This window comes from Triticum dicoccoides, chromosome 6B (genome assembly GCF_002162155.2).
Source record: "Triticum dicoccoides isolate Atlit2015 ecotype Zavitan chromosome 6B, WEW_v2.0, whole genome shotgun sequence".
Classification (NCBI taxonomy): domain Eukaryota; kingdom Viridiplantae; phylum Streptophyta; class Magnoliopsida; order Poales; family Poaceae; genus Triticum; species Triticum dicoccoides.
The window spans coordinates 365,851,621-365,860,259 of NC_041391.1; the positions used below are offsets into that span (position 1 = coordinate 365,851,621).

The following is an 8,639-nucleotide window of genomic DNA, read 5'->3' on the forward strand; positions in this document are numbered from 1 at the left end:
ACTTGGTGTCCTCGTCGTCTTGTCCATTAGGTGTAGTTGATCCGTGACTCTCCTCCAAACACCTGATCACACATAGGGCCTCCGCATGAGGTAGTAGCCATGTCTCATAAGTAGGGAGTGGGAGTTCGGAGAGGAGCGAGTTTACCTTATCTTCGATAGCCTTTGCTCGAGCTCTTGTCATAGGTTCAAGTGGTGTCGTGGGAGACGTAGGCACGTCCATGGGGATGATCGTGGGATGCTCCGCATCAATAGGGTAACCGGTTCTTCTCCGAGAGGAGGTCTTGAGTTCTTCCCATTAGGGGCCTTGAATCCAAAAGGATCTTCTCCGTAAAGGCATGGTCTCTCTCGGAGGAGCAGATCCGGATGGATGAGCGAGGCTCTATCTCACAAATGAGCTATCACAACGCTGACCTTAGCTAGGAGGTGGGAGAGGTCTATTTATAGTCGTAGTACTAATGGGGGCCGAAGTGAAGGGGTACAAGGGCATCAGCCCGAGGCTGCGGGCACACAGGCAACTGACGTCCGCTGGGGTCCGGTCGTTCGGTGGCTCATGAACGGCCGGACGTCCAGTAGTCGTCGGTCTTCCGCTGATTCTGTTATGTGATGGTGGTGCCGGACGTCCGGTGTCTTTGGACTTTCGCTAATTTCTCTTCGGGTGTGCAGTTAGCGATCGTCCGGTGCGGGCCAGTCGTCCGCTCCCTGGGAGGTGAGGCCGGTCGTCCGGGCCGGGCCGGACGTCCGCTCGCTGTAGCATGTGCCGGCTGGGACTTGGGCAGGCTGGGCTTCAGGCGCCGAACTTCTGGTCCCGACCGGTCGTCCGGTGGCTGTGTCATCTTCGGCGTCTCTTCTTCTTGGCCTTCACGCTCAGTGTCCTCGCCGTCTTGGCCATTGAATGTAGCTGCTCCGTGGCCTTCTCCTAAGTACCTGATCACACATAATGTTTCCGCTTGAGGTAGTAGCCATGACTCATGTGTAGAAAGGGGTAGTTCAGAGAGGAGCGAGTTCACCTTATCTTCGATAGTCTTTGCTCGAGCTCTTGTCATAGGCCCAAGTGGTGTCGTGGGGGATGTAGGTACGTGCATGGGGATGATCGTGGGATGCTCCGCATCAAGATTTGTGTCTTCAAAGCCTAAGAATATAAGCCCAGGAAAATATACATGATATGTTCCATCTCCAAATGTCTACTTTGTTGTTCAACAATGTAATTATAATTCATGCTCAATGACCTACTAAATGGCCTTATGAGCTATGATGACAAGGATTAGGGGCGGCGCCAGCGTGGGGTCATATATGGGCGGCCCAATGAAAGATGAGATTAGCCCATTACATTTTATCCGCAGCCTGGGCTTGATGTTTCCAATTGCAGGACATGGCACTCCACTTCTGCCTTCCCGTGGCGTTGACCAGGTCCGTCCAAGTACTGGATGGAGAAAGAGAATGGAGTACCATGTTTCTGGGGCCGTCGGCCCAAAACTACTCCCTCCGTCCCGTAATATAACATTATGGGACGGAGGAGTACAATCGAGCAGCCAACATTGGCAACTTAGTGGCAAAAACATGTCTTATCTTTTGTTTGAACAAGTGTCATGTTGTGCTAAGATTTAAATTAATTTGCTTGTTTACATCTTTAATGTATTGCAATGGACTTGAAAATTAGACATTTTTTGATAAATAATGGAAGATTCAACAAGCGGGGGTCCAAGTTAGACTTCATAAAAAAATTGTGTTATGTTTCTTTCTCTAGTTCTTGAGAGTTGAGAATGAAACTATTTTGAATAATTAATTGTGTTGATCATGTTGCCTGAATGCACAGTTGACAATTTAATTTTATTGTCTTACTTGATTATATCGTGGCTTCAATTTTTTGTTTCTTTTAAAAAGTCCGCCCCAGGTATCTTTAAATCCTGGATCCGCCACTGACATGGATATAGGGTTCTGTCAAGCTCATTCCACCAAAAAGGCATATTAAAAAAACAAAAAAGGCATATAATGAGATGATTGGAGGCCCACCACCAGCCCCAGCTCCATTTAGATGGATATGGAAATCTTCATGTCTTTTAAATCGGAATTTTTCTTCTACCTCCTGATTTAGGACAAATTTAAACACCAGAGACCTTATAACCAGAAAAAAAAACATACATATTGATGACAGTACATGTGTGTACTGAAGAGACCAATGAAGATTTGCTTCATATCTTCTTCAGCTATGAATTCAGTCAAAACTTCTGGTTGTCCCTAAAGATTGAATGGCAACCAGAATTGGAACTGCTTAAGATGCTTACTGAAGCTAGAAACAGATTGGACATCATGTGCTACTAGGAAGCTCTTATTGCTGGGTATTAGGCTTCAGTGACATTAGCTTCAATGAACATTTTGGTTTAATCATAAAGAGAGCTAAACATAGTTTGGTGGAGGGCATGCAAACTTGGTTAGATCATTTGTGACATGCCCTTGTCTCACCCAACTCCACTTGTATTACCCCTTTGTATAAACTCTATTTATATAATGGAAGAGTCACAACAGGGGACTTCCCTACTGTTTTTGCTCAAAAAGATTCGTATTAATTCCCAAGAGAGCTACAGAGCCACTATTGCCTTGCAAAATATACTCAGTTAGAGATTAAATAAAGCAGATACCGAATGTGCATAGCAAGCCCGAATTCAAGGTGCAATATGCACATGGGCACCTTTTCAACTGAAGGACAGGTGCCAGAACAAACAAGGCAGCAGACTGATAAGTTAGTTGGCACCAATCGTCTCCATAACAAACAGCAAATTCAGAACGGTGATCAGTCTGAACTTGCTGCCCTGATCTTTCCATTTTGAAATCAGTATTTCCTGAAACAGCGCTCCAGGAATTCCATATGTCAAGTTTTCACCGCCATGACCTTATGGTTGATCCATGCTTGGAACCTGCATCCGCGGTCTATGATGTGCATGTGGGGTGCTAACATCTTCGGGTAAAAACACAGCGGTGTCCCACTGCACTTCTGCTATTTTCCATGTTAAGAACTTCAAGTTGAAATAATCACTACTTAGCATGTATATATTTCAAACATTAGTGAATAGCCTAATAAGGTTTAATGAATGATCAAACAAAGGATACGTGCTGTTTCCCACATGTCAGTAATACTAACGTCACCCTCTGTTAGGAGCCAGTAATCAGCATCAGTCTGCAAAATTGAGTAGCATTATAGTTCCGTCATGATCATTTTCGATATCTTTGCACAAGAGTATTACTATAGAGAAAAACTTACTGCATGCTTCTGCAAACTTAATAGTTAGTTTTACACATAGGATTTGCATGTGAGAGTTCACGGAACAAAAAAGGTTAACAGAAAGAGCAGAACAAAAGTTTGTACAGTCATGCATAATGTTGTACTCCCTACACTAGTGTCAAAAACGTTCTTATATTACACTAGTGTCAAAAACGTTCTTATATTTTGGGATGGAGGGAGTAACATTTTATTTGAATTTTATGATACAGGGGAAATTTTCGAAAATAAACTTGAGAAAACCGGACTTACATTAACATCTGACGGGATTATCCTTGTCATCCCTCCATAATCATTTGAAGAACTAGGATCTTGTGGAGTATTCTGCCTGTGCTGAATATTATATTCCACATTGATTGATTTGCTGCTTTGTGTAGCGTTTGTTGCATGTAAGTCTTCACAAGGTCCAGATTTTGGGACATTTGTATGCCTTGGAGGTGTTGCAGCACCACCCAAATTCTCAAATCCATCGTCAAATTGACTAAAAATACAACAGGTTCTGATCAGGTAAAATTCAGTACAAATATTTAGCTCCACTACAGGAATGCAGCATTACCTAACTAAGTAAACATCTATTGGACCCAGGGTACTTCTTAATACGATTCTGTATCTCCTCTGGAGATAATCACCAGCCTGTATAGGGAGCAGATACATAAGAAGTCATTAATCAGTTCACAAAACCATTTGTGTGTGCAAATCTCCACTAATTTTACTAATCCTACCTCGTCAGGATCTGGTACTTCAAGTGTAGTACCATGAGGAGCTTTTATTGCAATTAGAGTTTCATTCTGAAAAGCCCGAAATACATGTTAACATACAGAATCACTGCTGTAGAAATACTGTAAAGTCAACTGCAAATGATAACAACTAACGTGTGACATTGTTCACCCATGTAAGTAGAGTAGCAGACCTGAAAGCAGGGTAATCCCTTGATATCATCTTCCGTCACATAGAGCCATCTAATGGACAAATGAAAGTCAGGTTTTATACATCATTCAACATTGACGCAACACAAGAAATACAATTACCTTTGACTGTTCTCATCTTCCGTTAACCCCCTTAGCTTTTCGCGCATATCACTGCAAAAAAAACAAGATTCCAGGTTATATCATGCTCAGATTGTATGTTTTGTAGAGAAGCCCAGAATTTGAAGTTTGTTGTTTGCAACACTACCAACCTTATACGCTCATCTAAGGCTTGCTCCTGCAAATTAAGATTTTCAACTTCTGTCTGAAAGAATAGGTTATACAATACTGAGCTTTGATATCGTTATCATAATATATCTCAAACAAAGTATTCAGGTGCGCGTAGAATTAATGTCAATTTCAGTAGGAATAACAAATTCACATGAACAGATACCTGCAAACCTGAAAGGCCATTATCTAATTCCACTCCTGAATCATCCAAGCCCCTGTATGTTATGTGGGGTTAGCTTTATATAACACACCAAGTGGTAAAGAAATAAGACTAAATAAAGGAAGACAAGTTCAAGAAAGGAAAATAGCATTACTTCCAACGAATTCTGTTTTTAAGTGTCTTTTCTATAAGACCAATTCCTTCGAGGACATTTGTGATGTCATATATGCGTCGCTTTTGAACCTGAATAGTAGAAAAATATGTGAAATTTGTACCAATTGGAAGCAATTAAGTATCAGCTGCAGTGATAACAGTGTGTAACCTCTAGTGTTTCTGCAGCATTATTCAAATCTAGAATGCCATCCTCAGCTTGCTTCAGCAAATTGATGAACTTCTTTGTCAGAAGTCCTGAAGATGGATCAGGATAGATATAAGTAACAGTGCACAGTAACATGGAACACAAATTAAGATGTAACCAAATCCTGGAAGATCCAAGTCTGCAAGGTACATATGAATGTGGGGTCAGACTTATAGCCGTAGGGCCCACAACAATACAACAAAGGAGCCACCATAGGAAGCGTAAGTAGCAGGGAGACTCGGTTTCCCTTAGCCTTCAGTTTGAGTCAGAATTTAAGTAGTTAAAAGCTTCAGAGTCCGTTTAGATAGATAGAGAGAGAGTCCAGATTGTAATCAGTTTGGTTTTGGCTTGATGGCCAAGTTAGTTCACCTATAAGAAGGGACTTAATCCGGTGGATAAAGCAAGTCAATTCAGAGTATTTTCTTTACCATAGCTGCCTAGAGTAATTATAAATTTGATTTCTTCCAATTTTGGTACTCCCTCTGTCCCAAAATATAAGAACGTTTTGGACACTAGTATAGTGTAAAAAACGTTCTTATATTTTGGGACGGAGGGAGTATTAGATACATTTAAGATACCTGGGGACGAGATCCTCAACGCCGACGCCGTAGCCCAGATCACAGAAATCTCTGATCAACTCAAAGCTTTTGTGGCCCACCGCATGGAGGATCAAGCACTCGCTTTCCTCAGCTCTGGTGGCTACAGTGGATTCTTTGGGAAGCCTGTCTCTACCCCAGTGCAGGGCCTGGCGATGGCAGGGTCTTCTCTGGCACACCCGCAGGCCAGACCAGCACCGACTTCACTGCACGCTCTCAGCCACCATGAGGCACGTCCTGCCCACCCACCACCTCCACCCAGATTGCTTCAATCCACCTCCCAGCCGCCCACCAGACCTCCTACCAGCCTGTGCCCCAACCCAAGCCACACCGCTTATCCCGCGTACCACCAGCTGCTGCCACCACAGTACCATGTTCATCCCTCAACCTACCAGCAGCAACCCCTTTCATGGCTGGAAGCCGCCCTCCACGCAGCCTACAAAACAATGCCTCGCCTCTAACTTCCGTCCCACCATACCCTTATACTCATGTTGGCTCTGGCTCTAGTTCGGTCCTCGCTTCCACAAACTGGATTTCCCCACGTATGATGGCTCCATCGACCCCCTCAGTTGGCTCTTGGCTCAACCGGTGCGACCAACTTTTCTAGGGTCAGCGCACACACGAGGTTGACAAAGTTAAAACAGCAGGGCGACGCTAAATTTTGGTGCTTGTAGTTGGAGCGTGACTATGGCATGCCAACATGGGAGCGGTTCAAGGAGGCTTGCCACCTCAAGTTCGGGCCATCTGTTCACGCATTTGCCCGCCTATCATCACCCACTCGGTTGTTGACTACAGCAGCAAGTTCATGGCACTTCTCTGCCGTAACAGTGAGCTTTTTTTGCCAGCCCAGCAGTAGTTCCAGCACACCACAAGGTTGCCTGAGGGCCTTTGCCAAGACGGCAAGCTTCAGCGGCCACTGACCTCCACTCCGCTATTGCCTTCGCCAAGGCGAATGAGCAGCACCATCGTGCGCCTTCTTCGGCGCCACAGTCACAGCCTCCTTGGACTCGTGTAGCGGCACCTTGCACCTAGTGCCCGGTCTTCCACGCCTTGTATTGCCCCTGCCCCAACTCCGGCATCAGCTACCCCGGCACCACCAGCACTTCTCCATCTCACTCCAGCCGAGTTTGCCGAACGGCGTCGTGAGACATCTGCTACAACTGTGATGAGCCTTATGTCCCGGGCCACCGGTGCGCCAAGCTTTTCTTCATCGAGGTTGACGACTTCGCTCCACATGACCTTTGCGACAAGGATGGATCAAAAGCCCCCCACCCCCCGGTCTCGTGCCATCACCGGCCTTTGGAGCCTTCACACGATGGGCATAATGCAGTTGCGTGTCTACATCAAGGACACGACATTCACTGCCTTGCTAGATAGGCTTGAGACACAACTTGATCGACTCTAGTGCCCTACTGCCTACCAGCCTTACTCCCGAGGCAGACCCCGTCCTCCGTATGATGGTGGCCAACGGTGATCAGGTCGCCGGTTCAGGACTCTGCCTATGACATTCCACTGCATATTGAAGGCTTGACATTCCGCAACGACTGTTTCACCATTCTGCTCGGCAGCTTCAACACCATTCTTGGTGTCGACTGGCTCCGAAAGTTTGGGCCCATTTTTTGGGACTTTCATCGTTTTCACGTATCCTTTCACCTCCACAGCACCCATGTCACGTGGTCCCTCCTCCCGTTAAGGAGTATTAGTATTGGTCCAGGAGCCCTCATTAGTCTATGTTTAGTTTCCTTACACCTCAAGTCATGTGTAATATATATATGCCCCTTGGGCCTTCAATAAAGATAAGTTGCTTTCCTAACATGGTATTAGAGCCTAGGTTTAGGTCTCCGGACGCCGCAATTCGTCCTCTCGATTGGATTTTTTTTCCATTCTCTGTCCCGATCCAATTTTGCATCGGCCGACGCTGATCCTCTCTCCGGACGGCTACTGCAGGCCTACGGCTTCTCCTTAGCGCTGGTCCGCCAGGTTCCGGCCAAAGCTACTCGACGTATGTTGTACTGTCTTGCGGGCCTGCACTACTCATCTCCTTTTGGTCGCCTCGGCTGCACGTCTCCAGCCACGCATGGCGTCTGCCCAATTCCAGTCAGCCACCCGCCCAGCCTCTGCACCGCCCCTTTCACGCTCCAGTGCTCTGCCACTCTTGCCCACTTCTCCTAGTGGTGAGGGCCGCTCTCATTCTCAGTGCGGCTACTACAACAAGGATGGTCATCCGGCATCCCGAGTCTGAGTGCTTTCTGAAGAAGCGGCACATGCGCCAGGGGCACATATCTTCTTCAAGGACTTGTGCTTCTATTCCGACCCCTTCAGCAGTGTCCCTGACTGAGCAGGATATTGTGCGACTTAAGTGTCTACTTGCAGCTTCGGATTCTTCTTTACCAGGCTCTGTCGGTCTTGCTGTTAACTATTCTAGCTCAGAGAGACCACCCTCTTCACAGTTAGGAGCACAACACGGGAGCTCTGCTTGGCCCTCTTCACAGTCAGAAGCACAACACGGGAGCTCTGCTTGGTCTTGGCCCTCGGCACCATGATTTTTTCTTTCGCTGCCATCATATCTAGTTCATGTGTGCTTTTTAGCTTCCTAGTTTTCTATAATTTTTGTTGCGTCCACCAAATCCGTTGATATTTTGTGTTTTCTCATGTCATGTGAGTCCACCATACCTATGTCCGTCAGCCTTTTTCTAGTCATTGTCCCCTGTATAGGATTTTTGTGGGCTCTCTTTGCATTGTTGATCTAAGCCCATTCTCTTGTCACCGAGCTTCTTTCGCCGTCGGTTTTCATGGGCCATGATTCTTTAAGCAATGCTTCATTCTTTTGATGTGTCATCTTCTTTCGACAACCCATCTTCTCTTGATACTTATCTTGTATCTTCTATCGATGTGGTGTCTTCCTCTAATGTGCCATATCTTCGTTATCCCCTTTGGCGACTCGACGGGTTTTGAAGACTCCTCATGCTACGACGACACTCTCAAGACGCGGATTTGGATTGTCATTTTTTTAGTATTACACTTCTTCAAATGCAATGCTATTGCATACGCTTTG

At 45.8% G+C, this 8,639-nt stretch overlaps 1 protein-coding gene across 3 annotated transcripts in view; it reads right to left on the reverse strand.

The window, feature by feature from the left end:
- Positions 1-2,470: 2,470 nt before the first annotated feature.
- LOC119323242 (transcription factor E2FA-like) overlaps positions 2,471-8,639 on the reverse strand; it is a 12,118-nt gene continuing 5,949 nt past the window's right edge. Inside the window, exons 4-14 of one of the 3 annotated variants that reach the window (XM_037596845.1) lie at positions 4,953-5,038; positions 4,785-4,873; positions 4,634-4,685; positions 4,452-4,477; positions 4,303-4,353; positions 4,185-4,233; positions 3,997-4,062; positions 3,831-3,907; positions 3,527-3,755; positions 3,106-3,172; positions 2,471-2,992 (exon numbers count right to left, since the gene is read on the reverse strand). In XM_037596845.1, coding sequence (XP_037452742.1) covers positions 2,889-2,992; positions 3,106-3,172; positions 3,527-3,755; positions 3,831-3,907; positions 3,997-4,062; positions 4,185-4,233; positions 4,303-4,353; positions 4,452-4,477; positions 4,634-4,685; positions 4,785-4,873; positions 4,953-5,038 — 896 coding nt within the window. In that variant the 3' untranslated portion in view covers positions 2,471-2,888. Of the gene's footprint in view, positions 2,993-3,105; positions 3,173-3,526; positions 3,756-3,830; positions 3,908-3,996; positions 4,063-4,184; positions 4,234-4,302; positions 4,354-4,451; positions 4,505-4,633; positions 4,686-4,784; positions 4,874-4,952; positions 5,039-8,639 lie in introns of all 3 variants that reach the window. The other 2 variants (XM_037596844.1, XM_037596843.1) reach the window with 2 other exon arrangements.